The sequence below is a fragment of the Hemiscyllium ocellatum genome, chromosome 4 (assembly GCF_020745735.1).
Source record: "Hemiscyllium ocellatum isolate sHemOce1 chromosome 4, sHemOce1.pat.X.cur, whole genome shotgun sequence".
NCBI classification, from domain to species: Eukaryota; Metazoa; Chordata; class Chondrichthyes; order Orectolobiformes; family Hemiscylliidae; genus Hemiscyllium; species Hemiscyllium ocellatum.
Genome location: NC_083404.1, coordinates 84350987 through 84370909, shown reverse-complemented (window position 1 = coordinate 84370909; position 19923 = coordinate 84350987). Strand labels below are relative to the sequence as shown.

The 19923-nt window shown below is 39.3% G+C and overlaps 1 protein-coding gene across 4 annotated transcripts in view; it reads left to right on the top strand.

Annotated features, from left to right (window-relative positions):
* The window catches only part of LOC132814652 (protein EFR3 homolog A-like), a 159759-nt gene that overhangs the window by 72961 nt on the left and 66875 nt on the right, over positions 1 to 19923 (top strand). For all 4 annotated transcript variants that reach the window (XM_060823556.1, XM_060823555.1, XM_060823554.1 and 1 more), the window contains one exon: positions 244 to 381. In XM_060823556.1, the coding sequence (XP_060679539.1) occupies positions 244 to 381 (138 nt within the window). The remainder of the gene's footprint in view (positions 1 to 243; positions 382 to 19923) is intronic.

Sequence of the window (19923 nt, the reverse complement as noted above, 5' to 3'; positions counted from 1 at the left end):
TCTAGACCATTGAAGAACCTGTACTACAGTGCAATAGCAAAATAAATGAGAAAGTTGTCGCATACCCTGGGCCAGAGTAATCTATGAGTCAGACCTTGCAAAATCAGTACGTGAATAAAGCTTGCTGCTTGTCTGACCACATGATCTAAAATTTATAATATCTGTAATTAATCATATATACACCACTGCAAAGTTGGTTCACTTAAAGTATGTTCTTGATGTGCTGTGAATCTTTATTTTCAGTCAGAACAACCCTCCCTCAATATCAAGAAGTGCAGATAAAGATGAGGACCCTGCTGCTCTCGCAGAGAGTTGTTTTCGAGAACTACTGGGACGTGCAGCCTATGGTAACATGAACAATGCCATCAGACCTGTTCTAATGTAAGTCAAAAATAATAGAAACGTATTGAATATTTTTCCTCAAAATAATTGCATTGTAAATCTTTTTTTAAAAAAAGACAATGGTTTTTAAAACTGCACCACTACTCTCTTGTTGTCCTTCGTTTGCGTCTTTATTCACTTCTCCCCTGCAAAAGCAGAAAGCTGCTATCTGGTGGAGGGGATAGTACCAATCCTACAGAAGGTGATGAGCAGAAAAGAGGCAAAATAATTGAAAACTTATGCTGTAATATGGGATTATAAGGTTCCAGTCTTCAGCTCACGTGATTATAGACTTTAGCTCACATATTGTGCCACAGAAATAAACCATATCTGCTATAAAACAATTTAGTTGTGTTATAATATTCATTGAAATAATTTGTGTTACAGTTTAAATTCTGCACATCTTGTTGCCATGTCATAATTTTACTTTTAATTTCTGAACTTTTAATGTCTTGTTTGTCTGATTGCTTTTTTTTTTGGAACCCTGATATTTAATGCAAAGTGACTCGTTTCGTCATGCTATAACCATCGTGCATTAAAAATACATAACAGCGCTGCTGCAACTCATTTGAGATCTGTGTAAATATGAACTTGACAATTCAAAAAGTAATATTCTGTTCCCAGAATTGACAACTTCTCCGCAATGAGAAGTACACAACCAGTCAGAGGGCTGTATCTGGCTATGAAAACTTAGTGCACTGAGCTTGTGCGAGAGAGGCTGTAGGCTCTCAAAATGCATTATTACAATAAATATTGCTGCTAATGGATGTATAACATTTATTATAATTGTAGTGATAATGATGTATTGCATATGATAACAAACTAAATGTGCCCACTCTTTTAGACTATCCTGTCTTACTGTTCACCCAATTTTCGCAATGGCATCAAATTTCATTCTCAAATTTTCACTGAGTGCTGCAGATGCTTGACCTGCTAAGTACTTGCAGCATTTTCTGTTTTTTTTTCTTTCAGATTTTCAACAGTTGCAGTATTTTACTTTCATCTTGCCAATAGAAATCCTTTACTGTGATCTACATTATGGTGCTGCACAATCCACCAAAAGAAAAACAGTCAAGAAAATGTGGAGACACCAATAGATAATGAGACATGCACCCAGGCCTCACCCTCATCCTCATCATAATTAGAAGACCCCTAAGTTTTAAGCTGAGACTTGCATTCTCACCTGTCCTACAGGGAAAATCCTTCAGCATCCATCTATCAAGCCCCCACCCTCCACACCCCCCGGATCTTAAATGTATCAACAAGATTAACAAACAGGGGCACGAGTAAACCATTCAACCTATCGAGCCTACTTTGCAATTCAGTATGGTTGTATCCTTTATCTGAATGCCATGATCCCATTTTCTCCCCATAGTCTTTGATGTCTTTAGTGTCAGGAAATCCATTATTTCCTTCAATATTTTCAGTGTCTTGGCCTCTCCTGCCTTATATGTTACAGAATTTCACAGGGTCACCACCTTCTAACTGAAGAAATTTCTCCTTGTCTCAGTCCTAATTAGTCAATCCTGTACTCTGAAATTATGACCCTTTGTCCTAGACCACTCTCTTCCCGCCAAAAAAAAAGGCTGGGAACATATCTCTGTATGTAGTTTGTCCAATCCTGTCAGAATTGTGTATGTTTCAATGAGATTGCCTCTCGTTCTTGTAATCTCCAGTGGTTATAGGTGCAGTTGTCCTAATCTCTTCTCTTATGTAGAACCTGTCTTTCACTGCACTTATTGTATGAAAAATATGTCTTTCCTTGGTGAGGAGACCAAAACTGCACATGGCACTCAGGGCCTTGGCGAGATTGCACCCAATGTAGCTGCGGTAAGATATCTTTGCTCCTGTACTCAAATCCTCTTTCAATGAAGGATAATGTACCATTTGCCTTCCTAACTGTTCACTGCATCAGTCTTGCAGAATACTCTGTGTTCTGTTTTTCCTTGCTAAAGTGATGAACTTCACACTTATCCATGTTAAACTTTATCTGCCATCTATTTGCCCATTCACCCAACTTGTCTAAGCTGCCTTGAAGCCTCTTTACTTCCTCCCATATCCTCCTAGTTTTGTTTCATCAGAAAAATTGGAAATGTTACAGTTAATTAGCTTATTCAAATTACTGGCACATCATGTGAATAGCTGGCCACCTAAGCTCTAATGTTGTGGTTCCCTACTCGTCCACACTGCAAAAGACACATTTGTTCCAACTGTTTCCTGCCTGCTAACCTGTTCTCAATCTGTCAGTTTATTCCAGTAATCTTGTGTACTCTAACGTTGAACATAAATTCTCATGTAAGAGGTTATCAAAAGCTTTCTAGAAATCTAAATGCACCATATCCACTGACTTTCCATTATCTATTCTGCTAGTTACATCCACAAACCAAAGTTTGTCGAATCCATGTTGACTTTGCTTAACCCTGTTGATATTTTCTGTGTTTTCTGTTTTTGTATCCTTTATATTAGACTCCAGGAATTTATTTATTACTGGGGTGTTAGACTAATCAGTCTACAATTCTTCATTTTCTCTCTCCGTTTTTTATAAAACCAAAACTGTAGAGTTGCATTTACTACCTTCTGCTGTGACTGCTCTTAAATCTGTAGACTCTGGAATGTCAAAGCCAAAGCATCACTATTTTCACGGCCACCTCCTTTAATACTCTGGCATGTAGATAATCAGGCCCTGGGGGATTTATCAGCTTGCAGCCCCATTTAATTCTCCAGCACTTTGGTTTCTAAAAATGCTAATCTTCTTTAGTTACTTCTTCCCGATTGACCTTTATTCAGTAACATTTCTGACAAGTTATTTGTGTCATCTTCTATGAAGACAGAACAAAAGTAGTTATTTAATCAAACAGATCTGTCATTTCTTTTTTCTCTATTGTCAATTCTCCAGTTCCAAACTGAAATTGACTGACATTTGTCTTCACTAATCTTTTCCTTTTAGGTATTTACAGAGACGTTTGTAGACTCATGATTGTACAGGTTCTCTACATACTTTGTCTTTTTAGAGTCAAGACTCTTTCTGTCTTGATTTCCTTTACTAACTTTGGTAGGGCCACTTTTGTTGTGCCTTTGTGTCCGAAAGGAATGTATAACATGGGAATTCATGCACTTATTGCTTAAAAATTAGCTAATATCTATCCATTGTCATAGATTAGGTAACTTCACTGAAAACTATCACAGCCAATGCATCTCTAATACTTTTGGTGTTTCCTTTGTTTAGACTTAGAACCCTAGCATCAGTTTGGTCCACTTCACTTTCTATCTCACTGAAGAATTCTATCATGTTATGGTCACTTTCCCCTTTTCTATTGCACAATAACAAATCAGGACAGCCAGTACCCTAGTTTCCTTACTGGTGTAAAAACTCATCTTGGACACACTCCAAGAATTTATTCACCACCACACTATTGAACATGTTCTTTGCCTTGATCATATGTAGATTATAATCACTCATGTTTACTGCAACCCCCTTCTTACATGCATCTCTAGCATACTGGTTTATTACTGTCCCCACCTTAGCACCACTGTTTGGAGGCTGATTAACAATATACATTGAGTTCTATCTAAGGTTACACACCTTCAATCCCCAGCTTCTTTTGTATTTACCTTAAATCTGTGTCTCTAGTTACTGATGCTTCTGCCTTGAGAAATAGTTTCTATTTACTTACTAAATTGATATCCTTTGTGATTTTGAACTCCTTTCTCTGTTCTCATGGGAACAATCCAACCTTCTGTCATCTTTGCACTTTATTGATGTTCCTTATGCCTGGTGTCAATATAATTGTGGCTTTCTGAATGTATAATGTGGCATGTTGGCAGGATGTACACACAGATGCAAGAAAGTTCAATATTTTAGAGATATGAAAGTATTTTCATGGGTTGTGGTATTCCTTCAGTGTATCACTCTGCCATTGCTGACTCAGGTTCAAATCTTGAACTGTTGGCATCCATGGCACCAACAACAGCAATAATCAGCCCCTTCATTAAGAGAAAAATTGATAAGTTACACAAGACTTGACTTTCCATGAAGAGAATTAAAACTTAAGTGTGCAATAAATGTAAGTTTTCAAATTAGTGTATATACTTGAAAACCAAAGAGCAGCAATCTACTAAATAATCTTAAATGTATACTAATGCTGTGCTGTTCTCTCTACTCTACATGTGCTTGTCCCTTCAACATGACAGCTGCCCCCCCCCCCCCAGACAACCTCTGTCTGCTGCATCCAAACATTGGCTAAAATATTTTACCTGTGTTTAATTTTCACAACTCCCAATGTAGATCAGTCGATGCCAGAACACTTGTCTGTTGACCATTCAGCCCACAATGCTTGTACATTGCATCTTGCATGCTTTCCCTACTGTAAGCATAGGCCAGTTTAGAAGTGCCCAAGGGATGTTTGAGGCCCTCCTAGATGTTATTTGTCCAAGTTTGTACTTAACGGTAATGAGGCATCAAGTTTTTCTTTTTGCTTGAATGTGGTCTCCATCTGAAACCTTATTCATTAATTGAAATGTATTTAGCAAATGAAGGATTATGAATGTTATTTTTCTTTTACTCTAGTTTCCTGTTCAATGACAATGAATCAGTAAGGACTTTAGACTTTGGAACGGGTGGAGCCGGGATTGGTGGTTGGGCTTGTGGGCATATTCCAGCACAAATGGTGTCTGCCTCAGGTCTCTGCTGTTGATTGTATCAAAGTTCATGAAATAAGGGAATTCTGACTCAATTCCCCACAAAGCAGAAAATGTTGATAAATTTCATAAACTAGTGTTTGTGAACCCTATTGGATTTTGGACCATTATTTATCAGGATATTTTGCATGCCAATACTGAGGCTTCAGAAAATTTCAAATTCTCAATGTAACAAGTTCTTACTGTCTATCACAGACAACAATAACCTTGTTTTGTGGTGGCTATTGCTTCCATCACCATTAGATCATCTGAGTTATTTTAATGTAAACTTGTGTTGCTCTCCAGCTAGATTGTGGTATTTCACTGACTCTCATTCAAGCAATGACAGAAATATTCAGGAAAAACACATTCTTGGTGGGCTTAAAGTGCTTTAAAAAAAAAGACCTGTTCATGTTTGTCATTCATTGAACTAACTGGTGACCTGTTCTGAATAAGTACATTGAGTTTTAAGTGCCCTTGTTTAATCGAGTCTCTTAAGCTCAATCGTCCTTACCAATCCGGTTTTCTAATCTGACTAGTCCCATTTGCCTATATTTGGGCCTGTATGCCTCTCAACCTTCCTATCCACCTACCTGTACAAATGACTTTTAAATATTCTAATTGTACCCACCTCTAACACTTCCCCAGCCAGCTCTTTCCTTATTTGTACCATCCTCTGTGTGAAATAGTTGCCCCTCTTCCCTCTTTAAATCTTTCCCCTCTCACCTTAAACCTCAAGTTGTGGACTCCTCTACCCTGATCCAGATACTTGACTGTGAATATCTCAAATGTTCTTTAAACCTTATTTTATTAGCCTATTGGTCAGTTTTAGTTGATTGTTATTTTCAATAAGCAAACTTATACCATTTAAGTTGTTAAAAATATGACCAAATTATTCAAGCTGCAGCACAAGATTGACTGGAATTGTGCTTTAATCTGCAAAATGTTTGTTCATATTGCTACAAAGATAAAGCTAGATGAAAGTGTTGTATTAGTGTGTTCTGCACAACCTAATATAGTGCTCGCACTGCTATGAAGTGCTAATTTCTCTATTCAAAATCTGCAATCCTTGTAGCAGTACCCAATGTTATGCTGTTAATGAATCAAACCATTTTGTGGAAATATATGTTCCATGTTTTATTCAGCTCTAGCTAATCTTACTTGAATTGTAAAATTACTTAAAAAGTATTATTTTTGCAAATTTTATTGATGCTGAGCTACATGGAAGCGTGGCAGGTATGGAAATATATAGGTTCTGAAATATTTATTCTGCATTGCTGGCTTACTCTTTTCTGGTGCTGGCTGTGCATATGCCATATCTATAAAGGTAAGAATTTTAGGCGGAGAAATTTGCTGAATTAAGCAAACTAGACAGGTTGAACAATCATTCTAAAAAGCCACTAGGTGCTGGAGAAATGCAACAGATTTGACATCTGTGGGGAGAAACCGATTAATATTTTGAGTTCCAACAAATAGTCAAATTGGACTCAAACCCTTAATTCAGTTTCACTGTCCACAGATGTTGGTTGACCTGCTGGGCCTCTCCAGTTCTTGTTTTGATTTCAGATTTCCAGCATCCATGATGCATTGTGGCATAAGGGAAGCCACTGAAACTGTGTATTCCAAAACAATTGAATACATTTCATTTTTTCTTGACCGAGATAGGAATGTAGAACATAAACATGATTCATAGGATTGCTGGCTTCCATTATTTGCACAAATGGCACATTTCAGGTCTGCATATCAATGAAGACGTATTGCAACAGAAAGTAATCCCACTGTTGTGTGATCATACATTTTGTATCAAGTCAATTCCCAGTATCATGGCAACCACTGTTTCACCTTCTATCTGCAATAGTTAGGCATGCCAGCTGTATTTGTGTCACCAAAACAAACCAGAGTGTGAACACTGGTTGCTGAGTGCTGATGGTGTGGATCGTGACTACCGTGCACAGTTCATACTAAGGTGGACAGCATTTAAGGACATATGCCGCATACAAAATGCAACCAGGTGCACCATTTGGTGCTTAAACAACTGTTTTGCCAGCTGGACAAACTGTATGCTTTTCAACAGAGTGCTGAGCAAAGTCCATGGTGGTGATGCAAGCTGTAATCTTACCATCATGAGAACCTTTCTCACCAACTACATAGTGACCAAGGAAGGAGACAGCCAAGTCTGCCCCTTTTTGGCCAAGATGTACATGACCAACTTTAGTATCGTTTAATATGCTCTCATACCTTATATTCCTTCTCTTGAAGACCATCATAGCCTCCTCTCAAGTATAATGCTAATATTTTAAAAATCACAATTCAAATGTTCTAAACCAAAATTTATAAATCAAATCAAACTGTATTGCTTAGAAACATCAATGAATATCAATTGTGTATTCCCTTAGTGCCTAGCACTATTATTGGTCGATGCTGTTGGATTTCAGCAGGGAACTTTACAGGGTACCTTGCAAGATAGCCTTGAGTAACTGTGTACCCAGAAAGCCTGACTTTGAACTGTACCATCTTAGCATGGACAGAAGTAATTTGGACTATCTGACTGGCAGCAACATTGACACTAATAAATTGGCAATAGTAAAAGTATGAATACTGTATTCTGAGAGGATACCAGCTTCATGCTGCACAGTTTCCTCTTGTGTGCCAGGACAGCCTCTCCGCATCCTAAAATATGTTGGAGGACAAGCTATTTGGTCACTCTAACACAGTGGCTGCCACTTTGAACACTGATATCCATAGTCACGAGGCAGTGAGCTGAGCTTGTATGACTAAGGTTTGAGCTTTACACTGTAATGTTCAGATGTTAGGTAATTTCTGTTTGTGTTATGATGGAAAATGAGGCATTGACTATTAGATACCATATTTTGGTTAGATAAAAAATGTTCTTAAAGTTTACCAACACTATCACATTGACAATGATGAGGTTGAACCACTCCAAAGCCCTGTGCCAAACTGTTGATGAACATTTTTGTGCTGCTTGATCTTGAATTTAGGCCTGCCAATACACCAAGTGTTTCAGTAGATGAACATTAGCCTTCTGAGGGCTTACCTACTGGTAAGATTATGTCTGTACTGATGTGCTGCCCTGCGGGGGTCTCATGCATGATGTCACACCACGTGCAAATCTCAGTTTTAAGTGTAAGTCTCAAAGTAATGCCAATTTTTGAGCTGGTGAGTACAAGTATGAAAGTGATGGTATTGTTTCTTTGTTGTCTTTATGTGTCTTCCACAACTGTCTGACCAAGTTTCAGCTTTTGGTCCTCTTTGAAGAGAAAGGGAGAAGGAAGGATTATGATGACAGGTCAAGGAGAAAGTAAGAATTTAGTGGTTGAATAAATAATAAGATGAACGAATTCAAGATGGGATATTCGTTCTAAGGTTAACATCATATTCAATGTTGTCAGGTCTGAACAGGCCACAATTGTAGTTTGTGGTTCCTGATGAAGAGTTTATGCTTTAAATGTCGATTCTCCTGCTCCTTGGATGCTGCCTGACTGGCTGGACTTTTCCAGCACCACACTCTTCGACTCTGATCTCCACCATCTGCAGTGCTCACTTTCTCCCCGCAGGCCACGATCATAGTCTATCCATCAGGTCAATATTGTTATTGTTTCACTCCATAATTTTAGAATCAGTAATGGGAAATGTTGATGTTGAGGCCACTTTTTATTTTGGATTGTGTATTCCAGAATGTTGAAGACCAGAGCATTGCGACTGCAGTAATGGCTGACAATTATGAACTGATTGATGAAAATAAACCTTTTATCCTTCTTGCAAGAAGTATAGAGGATGGGAAAGTGAAAAGAGGATCCCCTTCTCAGGGCAGCAAGGAAAGGTGGAGGTTGAAATCTAATCCCTTAATGATTCCATTGTAATAAAGTGAAGCATCTTGGATGAGAACCTTGGAAATCGCAGGGGTGGCCCATGGGATTAATTGGAGTTTGTAAGAGAGAGTCTAAAAAGGGAACTTAAAAGGAATACCTCTGAGCAAATTGTAGATTTAACTACAAGCAATAAACTGCAAGTAAAAACTGCTATAAATGCATGGGAGGTAATTAACATTAAAAGAGATATTTGTCAAAAAAGTAAACAACCCATTTTCTTCAAATGATGAGCTAAACCCATAACTAAATATTCAGGGGCTGGAGAAAGATCCAATTTTACCCTTTCCAACAGAATTGAATGAATGCAGGTGTATTGTTAAGCAAAATAAATGGAGAGTATATCCCCATATCATGATAAATAGAGAAGTCATGGTTTGGATTATTATATGGAGCAGTGAAAAGTAGGAGTAGTAAGAGGTTGCATATGCTCCAGGAAATTGTTTGGCTGAAATAAATGTTAAAGCTTCACCATAACCACAAAAAAAAACAAAGTGAGGCTAAAGAGAACAGTTACAGGAACAAGTTCCTGTTATTTTTCCATCATGTGTAGTGACCAGAGCGATAACAAAACAAAATCTATCACCAAAGGTCAAAGTAATGCCTCAAGCAGGTGGTAGAGTAGCTGAAATTTTCTTCAAAGAAGAATATGTTCAGAAAGCATATCCGGAGATAAGTAAGCTAGTTCAGGCAGCTTGCAATGAACTGGAGTCTGAAGGAGCTCCAGGTGACTATTGTGTTCAGAACAGAGTTGATTAGACTTACAGTGTGGAAACAGGCCCTTCGGCCCAACAAGTCCACACCGACCCGCCGAAGCGCAACCCACCCATACCCCTACATTTACCCCTTACCTAACACTACGGGCAATTTAGCTTGGCCAATTCACCTGACCCGCACATCTTTGGACTGTGGGAGGAAACCGGAGCACCCGGAGGAAACCCACGCAGACACGGGGAGAACGTGCAAACACCACACAGTCAGTCGCCTGAGTCAGGAATTGAACCCGGGTCTACAGGCGCTGTGAGGCAGCAGTGCTAACCACTGTGCCACCGTGCCGTTCTACTGAGGAAATAGAGACACCCTTTCAAACCTGCAGACAAGGAATGGGCAGTTGTTTATCACATTATTATACCGCCCTGATATCATAGGGAAACATTGGCATATGACATTTTTTTTGACCAAGCTTGTGGGAATACAGAAAACTCTGACAATGATAAACAGGCATTTTATCTGTTCAAAGACTCCAGAAAGATGTCATGTAGTAAAGTGTCTCTTTCATGGCAGATGGTAGGTAAACCTCACCCTGCAATCAACCCTGCATTTGTTTTACTGTAATACCAGTTTTTGAAGAACTATTCAAGTATTTAGTAGATTATTGAAAATTAAAGTAGGATGCCAGTATGTCCTTACAGTTATGGATATCACATCTAAATTTCCAGAAGGTATTCTTACGAGAACTATTATAGCTATTTAGTCGTGGAAAAATTAAACCAGTTTTTTTTTGTCAATTGAAAACCAAGGTTCCAACTTTCTCAGGTCACAATTAAGAATCTGGGTTGTCAAAATACATGGAACTTTAGAGACACCATCAGATTCTCAAAATGATACTTAAAGTCTATTGTCATGATTATCACACAACTGGGTCAAAGAATTCAGTTTCTTGTTATCTGCCAATAGCTATTTCAAATAAATCTACTGCCTTTAGTTCATTTGAATTGATCCCTAGCATGAGATGAAAGATCCATTAAAATTGATTCAGGAAACATTAAGACAAAAAAGATAAATCCTCAGTGTTAGATTAAATGCTCATGTTTATAGAAAAAGGAATGTGTAAAATCACTTTGGGTACAATTAAAAATTTCACACGTGAACTGAGAGAATGGACAAACAAACATGTTGCAACTAGAATATCTCAAGCAGATGATGTAGTGATGATATTATTTTCACAAGATGAACCTCTGTGGTCACTATAAGGTAGTTAGAAGGGTTAATAAAGTAATTTATCTGATAGATACTCGTTGCAGGAAGAAAAATAAATTTTGACATATAAACATATTGAAGCAATATCATCACAGGGAAGATAATGAGAAAGAACAATTCTACCAGGTGTAAGAGTAGTGAAGAATGGCAGGTACAATAAGAGTGAAGTGACACAAGTAAGTGAGAGAGAAGTAAATACCTCACAAAGTGAGCCTTTCTCAATTTTACTATCCAATACAGAAAAACTGCGACTGTACTTGAAATTAGAATAGGGATGACAGGAAGTTATAGTAAGATTACTTGCAAAGTATAACGAAATCTGGGATATACACATGGATGTACTACTTGGTTAGTCATGATTTGGATGTAGGAGACTCTGTGCCAGTAAAATATTATTCTTATCAGTTGACCTCAAAGAAGAAACAGGCTAGGAGTTATGACCTGATCCATATAACTAAATTCTTTATCCTTCTTACAAAAAGTACAGAGGATGGGAAAGTGAAAAGAGGACAGTTGGGAATACCTCACAATTCCCTTCTCAGAGCAGCAAGGAAAGCCGGAGATTGAAATCAAAAGCCTTAATGATTCCATTAATGGAAATGGAAATTGAGTAAATGCTGGAAAATTACTTGATTTGAACACCTGGAATTAATCAGTGATATTAGTTCCTAAGCCAGCTTCATCAACTAGGTTCTGCGTAGACTACAGAAAAGTACACACTGTGATAGAAACAGATTCCTATCCATTTCTTCAGTTAGAGCTGTTTACAAGGAAATATGAATCACAACAGCTTTTTACTTTTACATAGTGAAGGGAGATATCCAGGTGCTTTCTCTTTGCAGGTGTTTCAGCTGTATTGTTCAAACACACAAGCTACCGACACTTGCCCAGGAACCAATCAAGAATTAGTGGTTACTATTCTAAGCACCTTGCCACACAACACAACTGAACCTGAAAGAAGAAAAAATTTAAAAGGCAATCTGTGTAAAACAGCCCTTAACATCCATCCATGGAGCTCCATCTGCAAATTCAATTGAAAGGAGACACTGAAAGGTGTAGATTCTCTACCGGTGAATTAAAGAAAGCAGTCAGTGTCTGAGCAACGTCTTCTTATCAACAAAGAACTGAAGGAAACTTACCAGGGTGGATGCTGAGAGGATGCTGTCAAGGCTGTCTGGAAGCACGGGCGCAATTTTAAAAATTACAACTCTCCAATTTGAGAGATTTTTTTCTTGTATGAGGGTTACAAACAAAGGAACAGGGGACAAGAATGGGTCTGTAAATTGTTTCTTAAACTTAAATAATTTATAATGAGAAAGAAGATAGGCCGAGATTTGGGTAAATTGGCGACTAGGAAAGATAACAGGCCAGGCAGCATCTGAGGAGCAGGAGAAATGATGTTTCGGGAATAACTGCAGAAGTAGGTGAGTGGGTTGGTTATAATCTTCCAAAATTCACTAGATTCTGGAAGGTTCCCAGCAGATTGCAAAACTGCAAGTGTTAACATCTTTGTTTTTAAAGCAAAAAGGCTGGAAGATGGAAAATTGTAGGCAAGTTAGGCTAATGTCTGTGACTGGGAAATCCTAGAGTTAATTTTAAAGTGCTGGTAGCAGGACATTTCAGGCAGAATCACTATGAATCTGTGAAAGGCAAATCATTTTTAGCAGATTATTTATTTGAGGATGTAACGAGAGGGTGGATGAAGGAGAGGCAGTTAATATAGTGTATTTGAATTTACCACATGTAAGATTTCTACATGAGATGGAATGATGGGGTTTAATGTTAATGTAGATAAAGAACTGGCCAACAGGAAAGAGTATGAATAAGTGGGTTAGTTTCAGATTGAAAACTGAAACTGATACAGTAACACACACATTTGTGAACCTCCACCTATTATGTATATTAATGACTCAATGAAGAACCAGCTGCTCCAGGTTTGGAGGCCAGGTTGAAGTCCTACATGCTTCAGAGATATTTAGTCGCATCTCTGAAAACATTGATAAGAAAAACATCTACAAATAGATGGCTCTGTGGTTAGCACTGCTGCCTCACAGCACCAGGGCCCAGGTTCAGTTCCCACCTTAGGTGACTGTCTGATGGAGTTTGCACATTCTCCCCATGTCTGCGTGGGTTTCCTCCAGGTGCTCTGGTTTCCTCCCATAATTCAAAAGATGTGAAGATTAGGTGAATTGGCTGTGCTAAATTGCCCATAGTGTTAGGTGCATTATTCAGGGGAAAATGTAGGGAAATGGGTCTGGGTGGGTTACTCTTCAGAGAGACAATGTGGACTTGTTAGATCGAAGGGCCTCTTTCCACAATGTAGAGAATCTAACCATGTAGAAGAGCAACTTGTGAGGATGATACATAGTCTGCAAAGAAATCTAGATAAGTAGATTTTGTACGTAAAAATTTATAGGTACAGTAAAATATTGGGATATGTGGCTTTGTATATATGCAGGAAGAATAGAGAGGTGAAAATTTATTTAAGTAATGAGAAACTGCAGTATTGCTGGATTTAGTTGACCATGATTCTCAAAAAGTCAGTGTGCGGCTACAGCAAGTAATTAGGAAGTCAGTTTAGATGTTGGCCTTTATTGCACAGGACAACAGTATAAAAGTAAAGAAGTGTTTCTACAAATGTATGTGGCATTAGTAAGGTAATACCAGTATTGTGTACTGTTTTGGTCATACTTTCATGGGTATCAGTTCAGAGAAAGTTCATTAGGCTACTCCCTTTTGTCCTTTGAGGAAAATGTTGAGCAGGTTGGGCCTTTACTCATTTAGAAGAATGAGGTGATTTTAGTCAGAATACAAGATCCTGAGGGATCTTGACGGGGTAGATGCTGAGAGGATGCCTTTTCTTGTGGAGAAATCTAGAACTAAGAGTATGGTTTTTAAAAAAAGCCAATGACTTTTAATCAGTCTCCTCTTTCCACCAAAAGGAAAAGTTTCTCCTCAGTCCAGATCCTTGTAATTTCAGTCACTTCAGTCAAGTTTCCTCAAACTTTCTCTGTTCTGTGGAGAAGTGTAGCTTCTTTTGGTACGTCCATGTAATTGAAGTCTCTCGTCTTTACAGCCATTCTCATGAATCTTTCTGAAATCTCTTCAGTACTTTCACACCCTTCGAAATTTGAACTAGAAATTGAGAATCAACTAATAAAAATTTACTGAAACTTCTTTGCTTTTGTGCTTTGTTTCGAAAAAAGCACAAGATCCTGTATATTTTTCATGTCAAGATAGTATATTGGATACTTCTTTTCATTAAGGCCCAGAATGTAAAAACATTATCTCATACCATACAGAATTATACCATATCATACCACAGTGAAATACTGACTATGATTTCTGCATTACAAGAAGCACGATCAAACCAGGCAGGGTGCCAACAAAATTCGTAATGATGTTTCTAGAAATTAAGTTTTTCGTAATGAGGTAGAGATTGACGTTTTAAAAATCTTTCTGGGAAAATTAACAAACAGTGAAATTCACAACTAATCTTGGAGGAACTGTTGGGCAAAGTTCACAGCACAGAATCAGATAAGTTAATTTTTGTTTTAAGTCTGTCCAAGAGAGGCTGCAGTAGTGAGTATAGTGGAATCTTTCCTGATTGTGTTTTTAGAGATAAGTCTCAATATTAAACTTAAAATATAAGCCATAGCTATTAATTTAACCTGGGGCAGTGTTTGTAGAGGAATAAGACGGTGCTATTTTCTGAGTCTGTAGATTGTGAAGGAGCAAAATTGGCCTTTGCAGTGATATGTACTTCTTGTCAGATGTGAGAGTTTAAAGAGAGTTTAAGGGTTACTGCGGATTATATCTGCCATAAATGCTGTCGAATGCAAATCTTATCAGATCGAGTGGATCAGTTGGAGAGACAGATAGAAGCTATGAGGAATTTGCAACAGCAACAGTATGTGATGGATGGCAGTTATAGAAAGGGGGGAAAGTTTCAAATACAGTCACATAGATGGGTTAAGTCCAGGAAGGGTAAGAGAGGTAGGCAGCTAGGGCAGGAGTCTTTTGTGGATATATCCATTTCAAACAGGTATGCTGTTTTGGAAAATGTAGGGGATGATGAATTCTCAGGGGAACGTAGCACGAACAGCCAAGTTTCTGGTATTGAGACTGGCTCTAATGCAACGAGGGGTGCGTCGGCTTCCAAGAGATCAAATTGTGTTAGGGGATTCTGTAGTCAGAGGTACAGGCAGACGTTTCTGTGGCCAGCAGAGAAAAAGCAGAATGGTGTGTTGTTTCCCTGGTGCCAGGATCAAGGATGTCTCAGAGGGTGCAGAATGTTCTCACGGGGGAGAGGGGCCAGCAGGAGGTCATTGTCCACATTGAAACCAACGACATTGGAAGGGAAAAGGTTGAGACTCTGAAGGGAGATTACAGGGAGTCAGGCAGAAATTTAAAAAGGAGGTCCTCAAGGGTAGTCATATCTGGATTATTCCCAGTGCTACGAGCTAGTGAGGGTAGGAATAAGAGGATAGAACAGATGAATGCATGGCTGAGGAGTTGGTATATGGGAGAAGGATTCACATTTTTGGATCATTGGAATCTCTTTTGGGGTAGAAGTGACCTGTACAAGAAGGATGTATTGCTCCTAAATTGGAAGGGGGCTAATATACTGGCAGGGAAATTTGCTAGAACTGCTCGGGAGGATTTAAACTAGTAAGGTGGGGGGAGGGGGGGGGGTGCGGTTGGGTGGGACCCAGGAAGATAGTGAGGAAAGAGATCAATCTGAGATGGGTTCAGCTGACAACAGAAGTGAGTCAAACAGTCAGGGCAGGCAGGGACAAGGTAGGAATAATAAATTAAACTGTATTTATTTCAATGCAAGGGGCCTAACAGGGAAGGCAGATGAACCCAGGGCATGGTTAGGAACATGGGACTGGGATATCATAGCAATTACGGAAACATGGCTCAGGGATAGGCAGGACTGGCAGCTTAATGTTTCAGGATACAAGTGCTGCAGGACGGATAGAAAGGGACACAAGACAGGAGGGGGATAGCATTACAGCTGTGCTGAGGGAGGATATTCCTGGAAATATATCCAGCGAAGTTATTTGGTTGGAATTGAGAAATAAGAAAGGGATGATCACCTTATTAGGATTGTATTATAGAACCCCCCCCCCCCCCCCCCCCCCCCACACCCCCCAGTAGTCAGAGGGAAATTAAGAAACAAACCTGTAAAGAGATCTCAGTTATCTGTAAGAATAATAGGGTAGTTATGGTAGGGGATTTTAACTTTCCAAACATCGACCGGGACTGCCATAGTGTTAAGGGTTTAGATGGAGAGGAATTCGTTAAGTGTGTACAAGACAATTTTCTGATTCCGTATGTGCATGTACCTACTAGAGAAGGTGCAAAACTTGACCTACGCTTGGGAAAGAAGGCAGGGCAGGTGACTGAGGTGTCAGTGGGGGAGCACTTTGGGGCCAGCGACCATAATTCTGTTAGATTTAAAATAATGATGGAAAAGGATAGACCAGATCTAAAAGTTGAAGTTCTAAATTGGAGAAAGGCCAATTTTGACGGTATTAGGCAAGAACTTTCAAAAGCTCATTGGAGTCAGATGTTCGCAGGGAAAAGGGACAGCTGGAAAATGGGAAGCCTTCAGAAATGAGATAAGAATCCAGAGAAAGTATATTCCTGTCAGGGTGAAAGGGAAGGCTGGTAGGTATAGGGAATGCTGGATGACTAAAGAAATTGTGGATTTTGTTATGAAAAAGAAGGAAGCATATGTCAGGTACAGACAGGATAGATTGAGTGAGTCCTCGGAAGAGTATAAAGGAAGTAGGAGTATACGTATGAGGGAAATCAGAAGGGCAAAACGGGGACATGAGATAGCTTTCGCAAATAGAATTAAGGAGAATCCAAAGGGTTTTTACAAATATATTAAGGGCAAAAGGGTAACTAGGGAAAAAATAGGGCCCCTCAAAAATCCCCAGGACCAGATCAGGTGTACCCAAGAACTCTGTGGGAAGATAGAGAAGTGATTGCTGGGCCTCTTGCTGAGATATTTGTATCATTGATAGTCACCGGTGAGGTGTCGGAAGACTGGAGGTTGGCAAACGTGGTGCCACTGTTTAAGAAGGGTGGTAAGGACAAGCCAGGGAACTATAGACCGGTGAACCTGACCTCGGTGGTGGGCGAGTTGTTGGAGGGAATTCTGAGGATTGGGACGTACATATATTTGGAAAGGCAAGGACTAATTCGGGATAGTCATCATGGCTTTGTGCGTGGGAAATCATATCTCACAAGCTTGATTGAGTTTTTTCAAGAAGTAACAAAGAAGATTGATGAAGGCAGAGCAGTAAGGCGTTTGACAAGGTTCCCCATGGGAGACTGATTAGCAAGGTTAGATCTCATGGAATACAGGGAGAACTAGCCATTTGGATACATAACTGGCTCAAAGGTAGAAGATAGAGGGTGGTGGTGGAGGGTTGTTTGTCAGACTGGAGGCCTGTGACCAGTGGAGTGCCACAAGGATCAGTGCTGGGTTCTCTACTTTTTGTCATTTACATAAATGATTTGGATACGAATATAAGAGGTACAGTTAGTAAGTTTGCAGATGTCACCAAAATTGAAGATATAGTGGACAGTGAAGAGGGTTACCTCAGATTACAACAGGTTCTGGACTAGATGAGCCAATGGGCTGAGAAGTGGCAGATGGAGTTTAATTCAGATACATGTGAGGTGCTGCATTTTGGGAAAGCAAATCTTAGCAAGACTTATACACTTAATGGTAAGGTCTTGGGGAGTGTTGCTGAACAAAGAGATCTTGGAGTGCAGGTTCATAGCTCCTTGAAAGTGGAGTCGCAGGTAGATAGGATAGTGAAGAAGGCGTTTGGTATGCTTTCTCTTATTGGTCAGAGTATTGAGTACAGGAGTTGGGAGGTCATGTTGTGGCTGTACAGGACATTGGTCAGGTCACTGTTGGAATATTGTATACAATTCTGGTCTCCTTCCTATCAGAAAGATGTTGTGAAACTTGAAAGGGTTCAGAAAATATTTACAAGGATGCTGCCAGGGTTGGAGGATCTGAGCTACAGGGAGAGGCTGAACAGGCTGGGGCTGTTTTCCCTGGAGTGTCGGAGGCTGAGGGGTGACCTCCTAGAGGTTTACAAAATTATGAGTGACATGGATAGGATAAATAGATAAAGAATTTTCCCTGGGGTTGGGGAGTCCTGAACTAGAAGGCATAGGTTTAGAGTGAGAGAGGAAAGATATAAAAGAGACCTAAGGGGCAATTTTTTCACGCAGAAGGTGATACGTGTATGGAATGAGCTGCCAGAGGATGTGGTGGAGGCTGAAACAATTGCAACATTTAAGTGGTATTTGGATGGATGAATGAATAGGAAGGGTTTGGAGGGATATGGGCTGGGTGCTGGCAGGTGGGACTAGATTGCATTGGGATATCTGGTCAGCGTGGACGGGTTGGACCCGAAGGGTCTGTTTCCATGCTGTACATCTCTGTGACTCTAAAGGCAACTATGTGAAACTTTAGTAGGCAAATTGTGCTGCGACCTCCTGCATAGTTGTGATGTGATGTATAGTTTTTAATGTTATTGAAAGTTGAAGTTTCTGGTTTTGATTTAATAAGCAGTGTGTCTGAAGTTAATTCTTTGTTAAGTATTTCAGTAGTCATGGTGACATCTTTTGAAAAGTTTTTTGAGGCCTGGCTTCAGAGTGAATAAACCTGTAATGCAGTTCTAATGGGCTTCCATTCATTTTGCATCGTTTGCACCTGCTATAGTAACTAATAAGACCTTGAAGATTGTTCAAGAGTTCTGGAACTTTTTTCAAGTTTAAGGAAGACACTCGAATCAGAGTGAGAGAGATACTCATGGATTTTTTTTTTACTTTGAGTGGGGCAATCTTGTAAAGTCCTTAGAAAATGATGGCAAAAATGCACCCAAGAAGGGAGAAGTATGTGGGACCGAGGTTATCTTAGAATGAAGACTGAGTATTTGTCTCAAACCAGATGTGTTGGGATAAAATCCTGAAGAGATTACTTAAAGCTGAGTACATTTAAGCAGTATTATAACTCCAAGAAAGTGTTATCTAAAGTTCCATTCTAAACATTGAAGTCCCAAGTGACAGAAACCTACTGAGGTGTTGGTACCTGGAAATACTGAAGTGAGTGTTGTACGAGTGTTTTTTTTTTGCTTACCAGTGGTATGTTTTGTGCATTGTCCAAGAACTATTCTGTTTCTTTTCAATTTATAAAGGAAAGATTTAGGATTAACAGTGTTATAGTTTTACAGTGTGTTTAAAATAAACTGAATTTCTAGTCAATAACATCACCATTGTCTGCCAGACCATAGGGCTGTTCTCTCATTTGAGAGAGGGAGAGAGGTGACTGCTGGTGATTTAATTTGAGTGTCACCACATAGCATATAGAACATTACAGCGCAGTGCAGGCCCTTCGGCCCTCGATGTTGCACCAACCTTTGGAACGAATCTGAAGCCCATCTTTCCTGCACTCTTCCATTTTCATCCATATGTTTATTCCATGACCATATAAATGCCCTTACGTTGGTAAGTTTACTACTGTTGCAGGCAGGGCGTTCCACGCCCCTACTATTGAGTAAAGAAACTACCTATGACATCACGTCTCCGGCAAGGGGAGAGGTTGAGAAGGAGAATCCTCGATGGTAACCTCAACCGATGTAGGATTTGAACCCAGACTGTTGACATTACACTACATTGTAAATCAGCCATCCTGTCAACTCTCTATTTTTATTAAAAGTAGGTAGTTTGGATAATTTTTCTTTTTGTTTGATTATTACCTGCTTATGTTTCAGTGAGAGACCACTTTGTTAAAAGCAAAAATATAAGATTTATAAGGCCATGTTCCTGTCTGAAATCTGACTTGTCTGATAAGAACATTAACTGGGATTATAACAGTATTCAACTTAACAGGTCCCTGGATGCAATGACTAGAATGGACTTGTTTTCCTTAGAGGAGAGGTCATTAAACAGGGGCTATATT